General features: G+C 43.6%; 1 protein-coding gene across 52 annotated transcripts in view; it reads left to right on the top strand.

Annotated features, from left to right (window-relative positions):
• Positions 1-20,976, top strand: part of Limch1 (LIM and calponin homology domains 1) — a 312,252-nt gene that overhangs the window by 266,761 nt on the left and 24,515 nt on the right. For all 52 annotated transcript variants that reach the window (XM_087583019.1, XM_087583015.1, XM_087583013.1 and 49 more), the window contains 4 exon segments: positions 1,347-1,568; positions 13,276-13,366; positions 15,077-15,240; positions 19,034-19,139. In XM_087583019.1, coding sequence (XP_087439145.1) covers positions 1,347-1,568; positions 13,276-13,366; positions 15,077-15,240; positions 19,034-19,139 — 583 coding nt within the window.

Below are 20,976 nucleotides of genomic sequence, written 5' to 3'. Positions count from 1 at the left end.
CTGCTGTTGGGCTACTGTCAGTTTAGTGGTTGAGAATCATCACTTTAAAAAATGACGTGGTCAATAAAACAATCTAAAAAGTCACATGGACCACACTCAATAAAGATAAGCATACTTTTTAATCTGTGTCCACCATATTTACGTGTGCCTGCTGAGTTGTGCTGCAAATTTCCTACGAGTAGCACGTAACACCGCGGGATGGCCAGTAGCACAAATAAACTAATGCGGCTAATGCCCAGCCTTCCGCTGTTCCTTTCCAGAGACGCTAGATCTAATGGGAACAGTGGTGTGAGGTGTTGCAAAGTCATAAGCATCTTCAGCCATATAACCCCACAGCACTGTGAAGAAGGCCGTTATGTTAAAATCTGCATTTTCGCACAGAGAGTCAGAAACTTGTGAGATTGTGTAGCTGTTGAGTGGCAGAGTCACAGTTGGGTCGTAGGTCATCTCAACACAGATAGTCGGCTCAACCATCAGGAAGGCGGCCGGGACCGCAGGTCCGCAGGCTAGGCGAGCGCCTCTCCTCCTCCTCCTCCTCACACATGCTGCCTCCTCTCAATATGGAATGTGAAACAAAAACATTTTAATGAGCGTGGACGTTTTTCCCCGAGGGAAAAAATAGAATTATAAAATTAAATAGAAGATTTATTGCAATGTAACATAATATCAGAATTCTTGCCCTCCATGATAACTTTATAAAAAAATCTTCCACGAGATAACCTCTAAAGTGCTCCTGATCAGAGGATGGCCCACCTCATTTATATGGTAACTAGACAAAAAAAGCATTCAAATTGTGGAATTGCTATCACAACCTAACCCAAATATGTGACAGTGTTTGTATTTAAGATTACTTGATTGGGGTGGGAGGGCAGGCTGAAGGGATGGCCTAGTTTAAAAGCACTAGCTGCTTTCCCAGAGGATCCAGGTTCAATTCCCAGCACCCACATGGCAGTTCACCACTGTCTGTAACTCTAGCGCCAGAGATTCTGACGCCCTCACACAGGCGTACATACATGCAGGCAAAACACCAATGCACATGATAGAAAAGTGTTTTTAAAAAATTTAAAAGTGTATGCCTGCGAAATAGTAAGTAAATTTTTTTAAAAAAGGATTCCTTAATATTTCTGTATTTTCAAACGAAGAAAGCACATCAAGAGTCAGATGAACATGAAATGTTGTCCAGTCACGAAGTGGTCAAAGAGAAGCCCTTACAGAGGGCATTGACAGACAACTGACTTCTAGACCCCATGAAAGCTCTGGAGAGATTTCTGTAAGGCCATTCAGAATGTGTTTGGTTATGTTCCGTTGAGTAATGGCATGCTCTCTGTTCACCCTGGCTCTTCTAGGTCGATGGGAAAGTCAGCATGAATGGAGAAACGGCCCGTGGAGATGTGGAAGGAAAGGAAAAAGAAGACCCCACAGCGGTGGCCCCTGGCCCTTCCTTAACCAAGTCCCAGATGTTTGAAGGCGTGGCCACGGTGCATGGCTCTCCCGTGCAAGTGAAACAAGGCAGCAACAGCATCGAGATCAACATCAAGAAGCCAAATTCTCCTCCCCAGGAACTGACAGTAAGAAGCACAGTTGCCCCTTGGGATGGTCCTATCATGTAATTGGTCTCTAGGATAAGTAGGCCACGGACGCTGTCTCTTCCTTTCTCCTTGAGTATATACATCAGCTCTGGCCACATATACTGAAGTACTGCACACTACCAGGCTTCTGCAGCAGAAACTCTCTCTAGCCTAGTGCATGAAAGTTCAAATCCAAGGCGTCAGCACCTTGTGTTGGCAGTGAGGTGGAATCTGCCCTGCGCCTCTTCTCAAGCTCTTGATGCTCATTGGCTGTCTTGACTGCCCAAGGCACATGACATATCACCCCAGCCTCTGCCTTTTTCCCCACCCCAGTGCCCTTCCTCTGTGTGTATGCACTCACGTGTGTGTCTGAGACCAAGTTTCCTGTTAAGAAGGAGATCAGTATGGGTGAATGCCTCCTGCACTAACCTTAACCAAGTTCATCTGTAATAATCTTATTTCCAAATAATCACAGTCGTAAGGAGAAACAACTCAGTCCATAACAATGGGCTATAATTAAGGATGACATAATTTAAGAACAATAAATTAACAACCGTTCATATTATCAGTCTCATGTTACAGAAAAACAATGATATCTTTAAATTATCCTATTTCTCTTACTGGTTAAAGACATCATTTGACTTGTTAATATAATTTGAAAATAACCAGTCCCAGGCAGTACACATCTGTAATTCCAGTGTGTAAGAAGCTGAGATGGACTAGAGAGATGGCTCAGTGGTTAAGAGCAATGGCTGCTCTTCTAGAGGTCCTGAGTTCAAATCCCAGGAACCACATGGTGGCTCACTACCATCTATAGTGAGATCTTGGGCCCTCTTCTGGCCTGCGGGTGCACATGCAGATACATTAAAGTTTTTTGTTTTTTTGTTGTTGCTGTTTTTTAAATATTTAAAAAACAAACAAAAAAGAACAACCTGACACAGGACATTGCTAAGTTCAAGTTCAGCCTGAGCGCCATAGTGGAACCCTAACCCTGTCTCAAGATGAGTGATTCTGTCGAACCTGACTTTTTAATCTTTGATCTCTCTCTCTCTCTCTCTCTCTCTCTCTCTCTCTCTCATACACCACAAACACACATACACAACACCACACACACATACACACATATACACACACACACATACACACACATACACAAACACACATACACCATACACACATACCACACATATGCACACACACATACACAGACATGCACACACATACACAAACACACACATACACCACACACACACCACACATATGCACAACACACACATACACACAATCTATTTTCTATCTACTATTTACCTACCTATGTACATTCATGTATTTTTATTAGTTAAAAAACCCAAAAATTTATTAAAAGTACAATTAATTTTTATTAGCTTAAACTTCTAAATTCTAGTAGTGTAATTTAAGAACAGCAGACATGAGATTCAAAATGGCACAAGGCTTGCCATTTTGGCGTATGCCATGGTATCAGGAGGGTTACACTTTCGTGGATCTCCCACCAGACTGCTGACCCAAGCTGGCAGCACCCACACAGGTATAGCCTAGGTTTTAGGGTACAGGCTGCTCACACCCCGCATCCTACTGTGCTCATTTCTAGCATTTGGGTTTGTATTATAGTTCAAGGATGAAGAAATTGTTGAGGTTTTCTCAAAGATTTGGTCTAGAGGTAAACCTGCTTCCCACCTCCTCCACTCAGCAGGAGGCGCCTTGTCTCCAGCCCCACAGGCTGGGCCTTGTTCAATAATTAGTCTTTTGGAGAATGAGTTCTTCCCACAGCCCCCCATACTCTGACACAGACTCAGACGGGAAGAGACAAAGGTCATTTCTTCCCTAGTGCTGTGACCCGGGGTAACGCTCAGTCCCGCCTGTGAACTGTCATGTTACTTCCACCTCTGGGGAAGCCTTACCAAGCTGCAGGACTGACGTGTTGAGCTCCAGGAGGGAGGGAGGGAAGATCTTAACTCCTGAGATAAAATCCACTCCTACACTTAAACTAGAAAGCCCTGGATCCTTAGACACTGGGCTGGGCTTGCCTTTCTGGGAATGTTAGCAATTCTACTTCCCCACCCCATGCTTCTAGATTCCCTTCATTCTGAAGGGATTACATAACCCATGAAGTGACTTAGTTTAAGAGAAGCAGCATCCATGATATGAAATAAGTCATGGGACTTCGCAGGCCTGTGTGTTCCCATAAGGGGACTCCAAAGGAAAGGGGGCCTATGGCCTTTCTTCCCATAGTCAGCGTGGTGCTCAGCAGCCTTGGAGTATAGGCCCAAACTCATGGGCAAGCCTGGGGTTTCCTTCTTTTGTGTATTTCTTCCCTAGTTAGTAATCTCTAGTTAAGTAAATTAGAGTGCTGCAAACAGAGGGTGGCATTTCCAGCACTGTGCACTCTTAAACTTTGACAGGAGTCACGCCATTATTCTCTGAGTGGATCTATCATCTGTCTGTCTGTCTGTCTGTCTGTCTGTCTGTCTGCCTACCATTTATCATTTATCTATCTCTCTCTATATTTAACTGTCAATCATCTGTCTATCATCTATCTTCCTCCCTCTCCTAATATGCATGTATATATGCATGTACATGTGAGTTTGAGTGTGTGTGTGTGTGTGTGTGTGTGTGTGTGTGTGTGTTTAATGTGTTATGTGGAACTTTGACTCACTACTAGAAAGCTCTTCATGTGTGCTGGTTACTTAAGATTCTATATTTGGTTGTGAGCCTAGCCTTTAACGGCTGAGCCATCTCTCCAGCCCTACTTAAGATTCTAAACATTTCCACTCAAGCATGTTATCCCAGAGTCATCTTAAAGGACTCTCCTCCCGAGGGTTAGACATGGGCCATGCCTGTGTCACAGTATTTGGAAGGCTTACTCAGGGGCATTGGTGTACATTCGAGGCCAGCCTAGCTCATTTGGTGAGTTCCTAGCCAGCTAGGGAAAACAGAGTGAAATTATCTAAAAATAAATGAGTAATTGCCTCTTTAAAAGAACATGAATCAGTTTTTAGAAATCTGAATCCTTATTTTCGTCCTTCTCTGTTATTCCTAAGAAGCAAGCTGCTTTATTCCTACTGAAAAAGTGTAGTGAATCACTCCTAGTGGAGGACGGTGGCTGTCTTGAAACAGGATGCTGTGCTTCCAAGCCTCCCAAGGACGGGTACCGGGTTGGACTTGCCTTTTCTATTTCTGACTCATTCTCCCAGTTCCATGGGGCTGTCAAAAGAATAGTGTTCTTCTTCCTAAATAGTGTCTTTTCTTCCAAAAACTGCATTCTCAAGCCAGACATGCGCTACAGAGGAGTAGCCTCACCCACTACTGAAATGTCACAATTGCTTCAGGACAAGCTGAACTGTGCAGAGAGCACAGTGGCAGCAGTGGGCAGGAGTGTGAATGCAAATGTGAGGTGAGCCCCAGGGAGGGGAGGCAGCGATGCTCGGCCCAGTGCTCTGAAGTGAGAGTGGCTGCCCCAGGCTGATGACATGATGACACGTCACCACTTTCGGTTGTCTTCTAGTTCATCTTTCTCACGGGATGCTGCTGAAGCCATGGTTCTCTTCCTGTATAAACAGGTTGGAAGTGAACTCAGATCTCTTGCAATACTTGGGCTGGATCTACATAGACCATCCCATTGCAGACCCTCCTGCTAGGCTCAGCCCTCTAAGAACAGGATTATAAGAGTGACCACCATGCCGCTGCATGCCTGCTTACCTCTCACTCTGCACCCAAGTATTTAAACTAGAAAAAAAAAGAAGCAAGATATACTATGTATATTAATTATAGATGTATATCTTTTCATTAGAACTAGGGAAGTGTACCAAACAATATGTAAGTAAATGTGAGGTTATAGACTGAGGACACCAGAATATAAGGTGGAAAAGTATAGGTAAGATCAGTGTAGATAGGATGCGTTCTGGGAAAGTTTTATGTGGGGTGTGGACTTTGAGGCCTGACCTTCAGTGTGGGTATTTGATTGAATTGGAAGACAGAGGCAGCTGTTCCACATAGTGGGGATATTAGAATGAAAAGACTCTAAGAGAGAGACCAGGGAGTGTTGCAGACCGGATGCTGTCCTTTCCAGACAGAACATTGGTTCCCTTCCCTCCCTGTTACTTATGAGATCTTTCCGAGTTTAGTTTCTCTCAATATCTCTGTTAGAAGCTCAATAAAAACCTAGCACCTTGAGTTTTAAAATACCAGCTTCTGTTAGAGGATGCTGTCACAGCCCATGCACAGAGGCCTAGACAACAGGGTTGGGAAGGAATCTAGATGTTTTCCTAAGCTGATGATGAATCGATCCTATGTTTGTAGCCTATTGAAGGATGTGCTTTGTCTTCGTGATGTTCGGTATTGATTATCCGCTTGATAGATTCTAGAATCACCTAGGAGACCAGCCTCCAAGCACGGCTAGTTTGGGTTAATTGAGGTGGGAAGACCCACTTTAAATGTGAGTGAATAAAAGGGAGAAAGGGAGCTGAGTGCCAGCATTCATCTCTGCTTCCTGACAGCAGAGGCAGTGTGCACCAGCCGCCTCCTGCTCCTGCTGCTGTAAGGACTGTGTCCCCTTAAACTATGAGCCCAAAGCAGCCTCCCTCCCTTACATTGCTTCCACCATGCATTTTTATCACCACAAGAGAAGTGACTAATGTCGTCTCCCTCAAAGCTATCTCCATGGTAATGCTGGTGAGTTTTGTCCGTTGTCAGCCATACTTGCATTTGGATCTGTGCTCTGCTTGTTGGTCTGAAAATGACCTCTCCTAAATGACCTCAAGAACTCCATGCAGTAGGCCAGACACGAGCTGAACATGTTTAAGTGTCTGACTTCAGTCTGTGTATAGAAGTAAGTAATGGACTACTGTTACATGTACTAATACATGTCAGATACTTAGTGTGAGATTGCACATCTGCCAAATGCTTAGCTTGATGTCAAGGTGACTTGTAGACCACAGGCACCCTTACAATGCTTAGCTTGATGTCAAGGTGACTTGTAGACCACAGGCGCCCTTACTGTTTTGTACCACCACAAACAAGAGCAAGGTAAAACAGATTCCCCTAGAAACACAGAAGAGAAAGAGAGAGATAAAGATTTGGGAAATTTACATAAGATTGTCAAAGTTACCATTTTGAGCAGATGCGAATTTTATATGCACGAGATGGATTCCTTGTCTTCTTCCAGCTGCTCGAGTCGGTCAATCCAGTTTATTCTCTAGAAGTCATGCAGCTGTGAACATCTCTTTCTAGGAGATAGAATGTCTCTATCACTGATACTCTTTCCCTGGATCTCTTTGTATCTGTTGTGTTCTCCAGTCTTGGCTCCCTCCTACCCCCTGGGCTCCCGAGATTCCACTCTCCAGGCACAGTGACCCTCTGTCACTCCATTTCATGAAGGCCAACCAGACCTCTCTCACACAATCACTCATCCCAAATGACGGCGCCCCAGTGATCGGTGGCCGTTCTTGTGTGCTCAGCCAAGCTCAGCTCTCGGGTATCTCGAGCACTCTGAGCTTTTCTCAAACCGAGTGATGAGGTGGGTCTGTTTGTCCCTTGTCTTGAAAAAGCTTGTGGCCCTCCTCAAAAAAAATCAGCACTTTCCTCCTGTTCTCTGATCCAGGGGAACAATCAGATCTTTCTTGCTCCTTCTGCTTCAGAGTGAGAGCAGGGCCAAGGCATCTGAGTAGGCGCTGTTTGCCTTGCAGTTGACACCAACTGCAGATTCCTTTCGGATGTCAAATGTCAACAGACATATCTTTAGAAAGTGTTTTTTCCCCAGCCAGAAGTCATCTTAAGGTTGGTAGATGAATGCTTTTGAAAAATATCTATTAAATACTAACCTATATTTGTATATAGAATTGTTTAGCAATTTCAAGAGGATATGTGTCAGAGGAGTTAAATTAAACTTGGCCCATCTTAAGTGGTTTGAAAATCATCAGGTAGATAACATGGTCCAAGAGTGTGTGTGTGTGTGTGTGTGTGTGTGTGTTGTGTGTTGTGTGTGTATGGTGTGTTGTGTGTGTGATGTGTGTGGTGTATGTGTGTTGTGTGTGTGGTGTGTGTTTGTGTGTGTGGTATGTGTGTGGTGTGTGTGTGTGGTGTGTGTGGTATGTGTGTGTGTTGTGGTGTGTGTGGTATGTGCGGTGTGTGTGTGTTGTGGTGTGTGTGTGGTGTGTGTGGTGTGTGTGTGTTGTGTGTGTATGGTGTGTTGTATGTGTGTGGTGTGTGTGGTATGTGTGTGTTGTATGTGGTGTGTGTGTGTGTGTTGTGTGTGTATGGTGTGTTGTATGTGTGTGGTGTGTGTGGTATGTGTGTGTTGTATGTGTGTTGTGTGTGTGGTGTGTGTGTATGTGTGGTGTGTGTGTGTGTGTGGTGTGGTGTGTGTGTTGTATGTGTGTTGTGTGTGTATGGTGTGTTGTATGTGTGTGTTGTGTGTGTGTGTTGTGTGTATGGTGTGTTGTATGTGTGTGGTGAGTGTGTGTGTGGTGTGTGTGTGTTGTATGTGTGTTGTGTGTGTGGTGTGTGTGTATGTGTGGTGTGTGTGTGTGTGTGTGTGTGTGTGTGTGTGTTATTTAAATCATGGAGAATTAGATCTCCTGGCTTGCTGTTTCTCCTTCTAGTGGTGACAGATTCTTAAGGTAAAAGGAGAATCACATGCGTAACATATGTGGCACTGGGTCATAGCGCCTGGACACATACACTAGTTTTCCAGGCCTGCATTCAATTAGTCAAACCTGGAGCCAGAAAATCTCTCACCATCCCAGAATAGTCCCAGGAAGGTCCTTGGACATCACCATTTAAATGACAGAGGTCAGCCGATGAACTGGAGCTTAGGTCTCAGGCTGGCTCCTACCCTTCTGCCTTACGGCTGCCGTCCACACTTTGATTGCCCTCTGCCAGTCCACCAAGGCTGTAGTTCAGGGGAGCAGCCGGTAGCTAGATAGATTTTTGTGGCTAAGCTGTGTGATTCTGAAGCCAGGAATCTGCCACCTCCTGCCTCTGGTGTTGGGGCCGAGTCAGGCGGTGAGGCTGGTTTGGATGGAGTTCTTGGTGAAGTGGAAGCCAATTTCTGGCTTAGCCTCGTGCAAACCCTTCTGTGTGCTCATTCATTCCCGTCCAGGACTCTGTTTGTGTTTGTTTGTTTTCATCCTTGAAAAACCCATTTCAAGTCGGAGGAGGGAAGACCCATCTTCTGAGCTGTCACTGAAGGGAAGCACGGGTCAGAAGGCACATTTGCCAGAAAGGGTGCGTTTTAGAAGCAAACCTTGGATTCTATCAGGGCTGGTTGAGACTGCCAACTTTGAAGTCATTTCCTTGGATGTGATGCCATTAATGCAGAAAAAGCAAGCATTCAGGATGAGGAAGCCAGACTTAAGTTAATTAAACCAGCTTTGGGAATTTCCCGTGGTTACAGATAGTCTTTGTGTGTTACAAAACTCACAAAACTTTATAGAAAAATATAAGGTGCCCACCCGTTACATTACCACTGTTAAATTCATTTTTAAAAAATAGCTTAAAATACCCGCCCTTTTTTTCTCTTGGTACATACAAAGAGTTTTTAACGAGTTACGGCCCTTTCTCTCTCTCTCTCTCTCTCTCTCTCTCTCTCTCTCTCTCTCTCTCTCTCTCTCTCTCTTTTTCCCCTGAATATTTTGCAGTGGTGGCTTGATTTGGGTGAATAATATGTATTTACACTAAGCTTTGGAGCATGCACTGCGCAGATAATGCATTTATTTTAGAATGACATTTGTTTTCCACCCTTGGCACTCGGAGTGTCTGGCTGGGGACAGTATGGTCTTGGCCGCTCTGGAGCTGACTGAACTGCCTCCTGCCCTGGAGGATTCCAGGAAGTTCTAACCTTCCGCTGAATAATGAACAGTTGGTACAGGACAGAAAGGGAATAGAAATGGCAGCTTGGATGTTCTGCAGTGAACTTGAAGGTCTCAGGTACTCAGTTACTTCTTATGAAACTCTAAATGCTGAGACCACCAAAGGTAGATATGGCTCTAAGGCCACCAATAGTGTGGGGAGATTATTGGCCCAGCCCAGGGTTTCCACCTTTCTTGTCTACTGGCCCTGATACCCTTGCAAGCCACTTACCTTCAGGCTTTGTGAAGGGACTATGCTGAGACTGGCTAAGTTCTCCCTGATGGTTAAATGCTATCGTCCTTGTCAGGGGCCTCAGCAGCAAAGATGCCTGCTAAATGGGCTAAATTTTAATCACTACAACCATATTTCAGCCATTACTGAACTACACTGAGTACCAGGCTGTCAGTTCTTAATCGTCATTTCAGGGTGACATATCTGAGCAATCTGAGAAGTCTGTTAGCCAGGCATGACTAAAATGTTACTGAAGTGTGGTATGCCAGTTACACAATTCTAGGTGAAGTAGTTAATGCTGGTGGGGCGCGTCCTGTAAGCATTATGTGTTAGCATTATGTGTTAGCATTATGTGTTAGCATTATGTGTTAGCATTATGTGTTAGCATTATGTGTTGAACATTATGCTTCAACAACACTCTATATCCTTGAGTCCATTGGCACACTTTCTGTGTTTCCACATCTACAAATCAAGGCTGCTCTTGCAATCCACAGTGTGTCATGTTTAACAGCGTGTTTTCTCTCTTAGTGGTACCTAAAATGATATAGCTTGAACGGGATGGCATCCTAGATGGCATAAATTATGTTCATTTCTTTCCATTTCTAGGATCCGGGTTTGTAGTTACTCTGCTCTCGTGATAGGAGACACAAATGTTCTCAAGAGGCTAGTTCACCAGTATTTAGCTGCAAATTTGTTTTCCAGCTTTAGATAGTCTTCTATAATTTAATATGTTTGGAGAAGGAAGCTAAGAATCAGTAGCCCTGCCAGTGTTTTATATATTAATATCATAAAACAAAACTGCCATGGCATATTAATGTGTCTAGTTGTGTTAGAGTGAACTTCAGATGAAAAGGAGTAACTTCTTCCTGGATAGTGTTAGGCTGCTTGACCTTCAGAGACTCCCGTGAATATGTGAGTGCACACACATGCACACATACCATATACACACAATACCATGCATGTAACACACTCATATATGCACAAGCACACATATATGTAGAGCCTCTGTATATTAAAGAAACTTTGGTTGATTATTTTCATTCATCGTATTTCTCAAAGGAACTCAATTCAAGCTTCTTGATATAATAAACGGATGTTTAAAATCTATTAAATAATATTAATGTGGTGGCTATTGTCTGTGTGCTTTCCTTATTGACAGTGTTTTGGGGCATTGCTTGTCTCTTTCTTTTTTATGATACTGAGGATCAAACTCTGAGCTCTGTGTGAGCCATGCAAGCATCCTACAGTTTGTCCAACCCCTAGGGCTTTTCAGTTTCACTTGACTCACTAATTTGGCCCAGGCAGGGTTTGAACGTGTGACCCCATGCACCACCACAACTGACCTGCCTAGAGGTTTTAAAGCCAGCCTCAAGGCATAAGCCTAAAGTGTCAACTGTTTGAGAGGCTGAGGCAGGAGGATTGCAGGGTCTTTCTGGCTACAGAGTGAGTTCAAAGATGGACTGCTCAAGACCCTGACTTAAATAAAGAAAGGGTAGGAGCAGGGTGTGGCTCAGTGGTGAACTGCTTCACTTGCATATGCAAAGCTCTATCGAATGCTCAGTACTGAAAAAGAAAAAACACATTTTTACCTTGAGAGTATGCTCTTTCCAACGTGATACATGATTATTAGGAAACTCCAGCCTAGTTATGAGTATTCCAAAATACCCCATTGTCCAAAAGAAAAAGTATGTATTTTCCTATTGTAAAATCTTTTAGAAGTTTGAAAGATTTGGCTTAAAATTCTATTTTTTAATGAAAAACTTTTACATTTATTTTGTGTGCATGTATATATATATGTATATATGTAGCTATGTATGTACCTATATGTGTATATGTATGTGTATCTGTATGCATGTATGTATATACGTATGTATGGTTGTATGCATGAGGGCACAAGCAGGCCATCGTGTGCCTGCGGGTGTCAGAGAACAACTTGAGGGAAGTAGTTTTCTCCTGGGAGATATTTTATGAAGTATTTAATAATGCCCGTTCTAAAAACCAATATTAGCATTTATCTAGAAACCTTTTAAAGTTTATGAAATGTTTTATACACACTAAAATCTCAACTTAAGTCTTTTACATAAAACTTCTACTAAAAAGAAAAACAGAAATCACAGGGTCACCGACTTGCTGTCTTTGGCACGAGTCTTCCAGATACATTTAGTTTAACCTTTCACTTACCTTTGAGCCGCCTAGATAAGAGGAGGCAAACTTTGGACTTAACTCCAGAGTCAGTTCCCCATAAAGACACTGAAACTACACTGATTGTTTTCCGACTGTAGAGCATTTATAACATATAAAAAGTGTGGATAAGGAAATGGGAAAATCATTCCAAAGTGTAAACACATTTAAAAAAACAAACACTATTAACATTTTCTATTTTCTTGGGGTTGGACGTTTCTATTTTTACTGTTTTAGTTAGCATAAAATATTGGACTTCATAATGACATTTGCACAACACTGTGTATGGCTCCTGTTTCTCCTCCCTCACTGCTATCTGCCCCCACCCTCCCTCTGCCCCTGCTGGTCTACTATTTAGTCCACTTTTGCCTTTATCCACACATACATATGGCATAGATATGTATGTGTGTGCACATGTGTATATAAATGTGTACATTGTATATTTTAATTTATAAACTGATACATTTATATGTGCATAAACATGTATACAGTCTTGCATATGTAGACATAACTCTCTCTATATGTGAACCTTAATATTTTAACTCTACACTGAATAGCAGTAATTTTCACACATCACTGCTGTATAGCAGGTCTCGTGTGTTTAGTTACTGTCTTCTTTGCCAGTGCTTGGGATCAAACAAGCCCAGGGCCCCCTGGATGCTAGGCACCCACTCCCACTGAGCAATGTCCCCAGCCTGCTTAGCATCTTATTTTCAGTGACCATGTAGTGCAGTGCTACCCTTTATGGTCCTAAGTAATCCATTCAACTATTCCCCATCTGTTGAACATTTAGGTTGATATGCAATTTACTTTTAACTATTAGAAAGACAAAAGCCTGCAGCCGACAGCCGTGAGGCACTGCTGTGAGAGAGGTAGTTACTGTGGTGTGGCAGTGAGTGAACCGGAAGTCAAGGAGACCCCTTATTGGGAGCATGAGGGAGGGAAGCCTGACCTTCCCAGCTGTCAGGACGAAGGAGAAGAGATGACTATAAACTCTATAGAGAGCCTCAAGGGAAAACCTCTCGAGTTCAGAGCCACAGGTCCTTATGTCCAGGACGGCCAATTGAGAAGTGCGTTATCCTTTAAAAGTCAACGAAAACCCCCTCTGCCAGCTTGAAAGGATTCAGGGGTGACTGGGTGGTAACTTGTCTGGGTGGTGGACCAGGGAAGAATTCTGTGAGGGTGTGTGGGAAGAAGAAGGCTGGGGAGGGTGGGCACACTGGAGCCGACTCGTTCAGGCTCGCAAAGGTCTCTTTCCAACAGAATAGACTCAGACTCCCAACATAGAGCTGCTCGGAAACAGGAGACAGTTTGCATGGGCAGCCCACCTTGTTGGCCTCAAAATTATTATTAAAGAGGTAGCCTTTGCTGCTTAGAACTTTCGAGGGCTTGGTTTATTCAAGAGAGGTTAAAAAAAAATCTTTTTCAGGCAGCCTCTGAGGAAACTGAGTCAAACGGCCGAGATGATGAGAACGGTGAAGAGAGCTCAGGGGCACGGGATGTGGAGCTGGATTCGGCAGGTTTGTTTCCTAACATGCTAGCTTCCAGGTAAACCTCGGTGGCTAGATAGAATGGTGACGCCAGCTTTCCTTACTAAACTTAAGGGCAGTATCGGGCTCTGTGGGGTTGTGCTGCCACCTAGAGGCTCTGGGGAGAAATTCTGACTGTGACATTAATGTTGCTGTGAAAATAGGGGTGTGTGTGTGTGTGTGTGTGTGTGTGTGTGTGTGTGTGTGTGTGTGTGTACCCTGTTATTTTATTTCCTAAAATTGGGTTGTCCTAGTTGCTTTGTGGTAACTTTGATAAACCTCAGTGTTGGGGAGGAAAGGAAAGGGTTTGTTTTATCTTCGAACTCCCAGATCACAGTCCATCCATCAAAGGGGGGGTCAGGGCAGGAACTCAAGTCGGGGGACCTGGAGGCAGGAGCTGAAGCAGAGACCATGGACGGACACTGCTTGATCAACTCCCTTTCCTAGGCAGCCAGACCCACCTCTATAGGGATGGCACCCCTCACACAAGGCTGGGCCTCACACATCAATTAGCAATCAAGAGCACGTCCCAAGGACATGCCCACAAGCCAGCCTGACCCAGGCAATTCCTCAGCCAACATTCCCTCTTCCCAGGCGTGCCAGGTTGACAACCAGGATTAACCGTCCCCAAGGTCACATGCCTTAGCACACTCCCACGGCAGTAGATAAGGCATACACCACAGCATACGTAATAACTGTCGGTGGTGTAGCTTGGTAGACTGTGTAAGGCCCTAGATATTTTTTTTTTTTTGGTTCTTTTTTTCGGAGCTGGGGACCGAACCCAGGGCCTTGCGCTTCCTAGGTAAGCGCTCTACCACTGAGCTAAATCCCCAGCCCCGGCCCTAGATATTCTTGTAAGACTTTCTGCACATTTCTCTTCCACCACCAAATTATTCTTAAATGGCATTTTAAAAATGCCATTACTAAAAACAATAGCATAAGATTTTCCAGCTGGACTAGGCCTCCACATATGATTATACTCCCTCACTGGGTGACCTTTCCACCCCCTCTGAAGTGTATCTAATTCTTTAGATATCAGAGAACAGCTTGTCTCTCATGTGTTCTATCTATCTGCCCCTCAATCCCTAACACAATCCAGTTAAGAAAACGTAGTTTGCGAAAGGAAAGGTTTTGGAGTGGGCAAAGTGCTTGCTGCTGCATAAACCTGAGAACCTGAGTTGAGATCCCCAGCAACTTCGAGAAAGCGGGGCTCCATGCATGTGACCCCAGTACTAGTGGGGCAGAGACAGGGGTCCCAGGGCCTCCAGGCTACCTGGAGAAAGGGATCTGCAGTTTCAGTGAGAAATTCTGCCTCAGAAAATAAGGTGGGACCATAGAGGAAGACACAACAGAGAAAGTCAGCCTCTGGCCTCCGGATGAGCACAGCAGCAAACACGACAAGGGAAAGTTAGTTTGTCACTCAGTCGCAAGCTCAGACTGTGGACATTCTGTTAACCGCTCCACCGTCATTAAACAGTTTGCGTCATAAGCTATCAGGGTGCATGACTCTTACGAGCACGCTTTCATAGTAGGGCAGTCGGGTGAGAATCCTGCCACCGTGGGCCCTTCGCTGTGTGTCCGCCCGTAGTGAGCCAGCCTGTCATCAGGAGGACTCTGATGAAAGGGTCCTTTGACTTTGAAAGAAAATTTTCTTTGTGTGATTTCTTTTTTCTTCCGTTCCCACCTGTGACCGCCCTCCAGAGCCACAGCATTTTACAACAACCGTGACTCGGTGCAGCCCAACCGTGGCCCTGGTGGAGTTTTCTTCCAGCCCGCAGCTGAGGAATGAAGTACCAGAAGAACAAGACCAGAAGAAGCCAGAAAACGAGATGAGCGGGAAGGTGGAGTTAGTACTGTCCCAGAAGGTGAGGTCACGGTGGGGGAGGAGTTAAACCAGAGGTTAAAGGGCGTCAGGCAGCCATGAGACACTGCCTGAGACCGGGCAGCCAGCAGGCATGAGGGCTGGCTTTCTTACTTGTCTTCAATCTACACGTTTCTCTAAAAACTAGAGTGTATGTTTACACACACACACACACACACACACACACACACACACACACACACACGAGACACGCACGCACGTGCATCATGCTTGCACGTTGTAAAGAGACACCATGACCAAGGCAACTTATAAAGGAAAGCATGGGGGTCTGCTTACAGTTTCAGAAGAGTCCATTATCATTTGGGTGGGAAGTGTAGGAGGGAGGCAGGCGTCATTCTGGAAAAGAATCTTACATCTGATCTACAAACAGGAAGAGGGAGGGAGGGAGGGACGGAGGGGGGGAGGGGAGAGAGAGAGAACAGACAGAGAACAGACAGAGAGACAGATGGGGAGACTAGGCCTGGCTGTGGGCTTTTGATACCTCAAAGTTGACACCCAAATGACACACCTTCTAACAAGACCACACCTCCTACTCTTTCCCAAAACTATCATCAACTAGGGAAGAAGCATTCAAATATCTGAGCCTGCAGAACCTATTCTCATTCAAACTACCACTGTATATGGGGGGATACATACATTTGCATTACAGATATATCAAATGCCATAGAATATGCAAGTCCATTTGCTAAATGTACAAATAGAATGAGAGGGTGGAGAACTGAGGCATTCTGTATGAGTAATACTTCCAGCACTCACACTTTTCACCTAATCCTAAAGAGACTTCATTTTATTTAAATGTGAACATGCTGTAGAATCCTGTTAAATTTAGGTCTTAGCTTACTGTAGATGAACTCACTGGTTTGTGTCATAACCTGACATCTTATAGATATTCCCTTCCCGTTGTGTACCTACTTCTTAACAATGCTATTAACTGATACCACTGGGTAAAATAACAAACAACTTATGATACAACGGCCTCGTGTATTAAGTGTGGTTCATACTTAGAGTCCTGTGTACAGTAGTTGGGTTTGTTTTTAAATACCAAGTCTAAAAACTCTTTCCCATTTATCTCAGTAGTTGGATTTCTAAGGAATTTTAAAACTCTGGAGTCCCTTCCAGACCAGATGGGCAGACTCTTGGGTACATGGTCCTGGCGTCTGTAAAAGCTCTGGGTAATCCTAATGACCCCCAAAGTGGAGCCATGCCTTGTATATCAGATTACTTATGGCAATGTTCCACCCTTCAAAAACAACCTAAATACAGATTTGACCTTCAAGTGGAAATTTTGCCACTTAGTTCAGTTTCATACACTTACTCAGCCACATTAACTGTGCACCTACGATGTGCCAAGTCCGGTAGTAGACGCTGGGTATTTGATAGGGAACAGGACACATCACCTGGCCCCACAGAGCTGAGTGACGTGTCCTTGGAGGAGCCGCTAAGATGCTTGATGTCTGATGAGTTTTGAGCATTTCAGACCTCAGCTATTCCCTGTTTCTATACAGAATTACTGAGCAATGTGGAGGGCCACAGAGGAGAATAGACTCGCAAGTGTGTCTCGCAGGTGGGCAGGCAGGGTTTCCACCTTGGCCGCTCGTACCTTATCTACAATGTGCTTGTAATCACTAGGGATTATTCTAAACGCAGTACCTTCACATAATTCTAACCCGAGAGGAAAACTCGGTAACATTTCTAGAATTTAGATCAAACCAAACAAAATGACTGCCGTAACTTAGTGTCTTCCCTACCGTTCCTCACCTCTGTCCCTGCATCAGTGCGAGCCATGTTTGGACTGCAAGTTTCATGCCCAACCACTATGGGGGAAGCCCTCTCAGGGGTTCCCAAGTTGTTCATCTGCATCATTTGTTTTTCTGTCATGTCTGTTTAGTAAACATGAGTCATAGAATGGTTTTGTTTTGTTGGTGGTGGTGGTGGGTTTTTTGTTTTTGTTTTTGGTTTTATTTTTTTGTTTTTTTGTTTTTGGTTTTGGTTTTGGTTTTTTTTTTTTTTGAGGCATAAAATATCCAGGATTCCCAGGTTATCCTTGGTATCAAATGCTGCCACGTCTACACCTCTAAAATTCTATGGTTCCAAGTTTAGGAGCTCTGATAGTTGGTAAGCACATGAAATGATGATCTCTAGGGCAACACCTTCCTCACCTGCCCTCCCTGTGACCTCCTCCCCCATAACTCCATCCCTAGAGAGACCCAATACCTATGGCCTTTGTGAGCACCTGTCACACTCATGTGCACACACCCTCCCATGTGCATGCATGCACACATGCGAACACACACATACACACACATATGCACACTCACATGCACGAGAGACAGAGACAGAGACAGAGAGACAGAGACAGACAGAGAGTTATAAGTATCAATAAATATTTAGAAATGTAGAGGACCAGCATGTTGTGAACGTTTGGGAAAATCAGACCCTAGGCATTTGCTGTATGCTGAATGCTGGATTCTGCATGGCCGTCCGGTTGAGCAATGCTGACCAAAGTGACTGACTGTATTTTCATCGAGATTCTCTTAGAATTGAATATATTCTTTTTTTTTTCTTTTTTTCGGAGCTGGGGACCGAACCCAGGGTCTTGCGCTTCCTAGGCAAGCGCTCTACCACTGAGCTAAATCCCCAACCCCTAAGGTGATATTCTTAATAAAGAAAAGTAAAGCTCAACAGAGAATAAACAAACGTTGCTTCACCTGAGGTCATGATCGGCTGTCACACTAACCGTGGATAACAGCTGCCAGCAGGAGATGAAATCAGAGTCAAGTACTTCGAGAAGCAGAGAGAGCCCAAGCATGTGCAGCTACACTACATTTGGGTTCAGAGTGTAGATTTTGGCCCTTGTTGTAGATAGTGTTGAAACGTTTAGCAGTCTGTCTCTAGCAGTAAATCAATTGACAGTAATAAGACAGCAAGAAGGCTCTTCTATTCAGAGTCTTTAGATTAGGGAGAAACAAATAAAATTAAATAGCAATGATGAAAAAAATCTTAACGAGAACGTAACAGTTTTTAATGTCCATAACCTTAGAACTATTTACCATAAGGACAAGTCATCTAATGCGCCTCACAAACTCCCCAAGGACACCCCTGTGGTGACACTGTTTGATTCTAACTACTTTTGGCAATACTTCTTTGTCAACAGGCAGAGTACATTGTGTGTTGTATAACTTTGTGAGTACTGTCTTTAGAATAATCTCCATTGAAAGTGGCATTGCTATAAGCTTAGCCTATAGCAAAGATGTTTCTAATCACTGTCTGTGGGTTATTCCATTTCCCAACAAGTTCAGCTGGGTATAATAACTAGAACTGAGGCCCCGAGTGGTGGTGTGCGCCTTAACCTCAGCACGAAGGAGGCGGAGCCGGGTAGATAGTTCAAGGGTAGCCTGAATTGCATAGCAAAAGATGCATAGTAAACACTGTCAAAAAAAAGAAAGAAAGAAAAAAGAGAGAAAGAAAGAAAAAAAGAAAGGAAGAAAGAAAGAAAAAAAAGAAAAAGGAAGGAAGGAAAGGAAGTGGGAGAAGAAAGACTCCAAATGTCTTCTGAGGTTGAAGAAGAGGGTTCACCACATTTTTATCTCCTTATTTAATTTCTAAGAAAAACCAACCACTGCATTGATTTATAAAAGTGTGAAAAGTCATTAGGAAAGGAGATATTTCTATTGTAAAAATGTAACTTTACTGACTTATTTAAATAGTCATACTGTGCTCTGTGGGTTAATGGCTGAACGTTCTTCCTCATGTTTATGTCTGTTACTGTGGTCCAGGTGGCAAAGCCAAAATCCCCAGAACCGGAAGCAACCTTGACATTTCCATTTCTTGACAAAATGCCTGAAACCGACCAACTACATTTGCCAAATCTCAATTCTCAAGGTAAGGGGAGGTGGGTTCTCTTGGCTCCTCAGGGTGTGCTGGGCCCACCTGTGGTAAAGTTCACTTCATAGGCAAAGCTGCTTGCATCCTTCACGTGCTGTTCCCTGAGCTGTGTTGCTTTCCTGAGTCTGTGAATTACGAATTTCAGACTGGAAAGCTGAGTTGCATTTTCTGATTGACAGTGGGAACCCTGGCCGCTGAGTCTACCCTGTAGCCAGGCATTATGGGTAGAACAGGGTTTGAATATGTGTTGAGACTTTCTTCGTACTTGTCTCATCTTGGCTCCAAAACATGACAAGATAATTAAAAATAAAAACCCAACTTGTTTTTAAAAAAATCTTTTCTCTTAACATCATATAAACTTTATATTTACTCTATAATAAGTCTGGGTATACATAACAATTACTGTACTTACTCGAGCCAAAAGTTTACACTTTCAAAAAATTCTTCATGAGAACATTTAATAGTTTCAAAATTGAAAAATAAAGTACATGAAACATTAAAGATACCTCTTCAGTGTGTGTGTAATCACATGCACACTAAGATTATGTTTTAATATATTTAACATGTAACATACTTGGGTTGTATTTTAATGTGTTTAGTGTATTTGCCACACTTTAAAGTTTGAGATAATGTAGGGGTAGCATCTAGAAACATGGGCATTGAGGGCGTGTGAAGGTCTAACCATTGTACTTACTCCCACCTTGTGGACCATTGATAGGTTATTCTTTTATTCTTTAAGAACCCTTTATCCTCACGGGAAACCCAGATGCCCAAGCCACTGCAAAAGACCCTTAGGAATTCGAACCAGGGAAGATGGAAGTCCAGGAAGTCTGCCATCATTGGCTTTATTTCTCGAGGTGACAGACCAAGGCTTCACCAATACAAGTCCTTTAGAAACAGCTGGCGTGGGAGGCAGGACCAGAAGGTCCCGTGTGCTGCTTTGTTGACATTTTGTATTTTGTTAGCATCTGTCAGAGAGGAAGGCATGGAGCTCACGTTCATGGTTTATTATTAGTTCTTTTTAAAGAGAGGGCTGCTATTTAGGGTCACCATTAATAACATCTGAGCTGGTGTTCGTTAACTTCTGTTGATTGTTTTTGGGCAGCCATATACAAACCAAGAAACGTTTGGTAAGACACTAAGTGGTACACACACTAATTGTCCTTAGTCCCTTACTGTAGAGGCAAAGTCACTACGGCTTCCAGAGCATTGGCCCAGAACTTTCAGGTTCACAGTCCTGAAAACAATTAATGAAAATGAAGTCTCACAACTGGGGCAACCGATTGGCCATATTTAGGCATTGTCATTACGTTCTGTTTCTAGCACTTTATAACTGTGTAAATAAGAAATATAGTTAGGTTAAATATGTAAGCCATAGCAATTCGTCTTGATACCCTGTATGTTTATATATCCCACAAGGCATTCTGGATCTCAGAAATTGCTATTGAATTAAAGAAATTTACTTCATGCTTTATCTGGGTTGAATAATTTAAAAAGTAAACTTTCATAGTGTTGGAGTGTTTTAAAGGCAATTCCTCAAGGCAAAACTGGATTAGGCAGGTGCTTGCTCTTTTATGGTGAATGCTGGATTTTAAGTGTGAGCACTGGAGAAAGAGCACCCTCATGTCCCTGGCTCAGGAGTTCTTAGCTACATGGCCTTCCCTCTCTCAGTTTTCCCCAAGATCTAAGTCAAGTACAAATAACCACACTCCGGTCCTTAAGAGAATCGGATTCAGTTATTGTTGGATACTAGCAATAAGGGCGGAGCACAGAGCCAAGCGCTGGGCATAAATAATGAACTCTTCTCGAGTGCTTCCTCTTAAAGAAAGAAGGA

Source organism: Rattus norvegicus, chromosome 14 (genome assembly GCF_021556685.1).
Source record: "Rattus norvegicus strain SHRSP/BbbUtx chromosome 14, alternate assembly SHRSP_T2T, whole genome shotgun sequence".
Lineage (NCBI taxonomy): Eukaryota > Metazoa > Chordata > Mammalia > Rodentia > Muridae > Rattus > Rattus norvegicus.
Note: the sequence above shows the minus strand (reverse complement) of the source record. Positions and strands in the feature narration are given on the sequence as shown.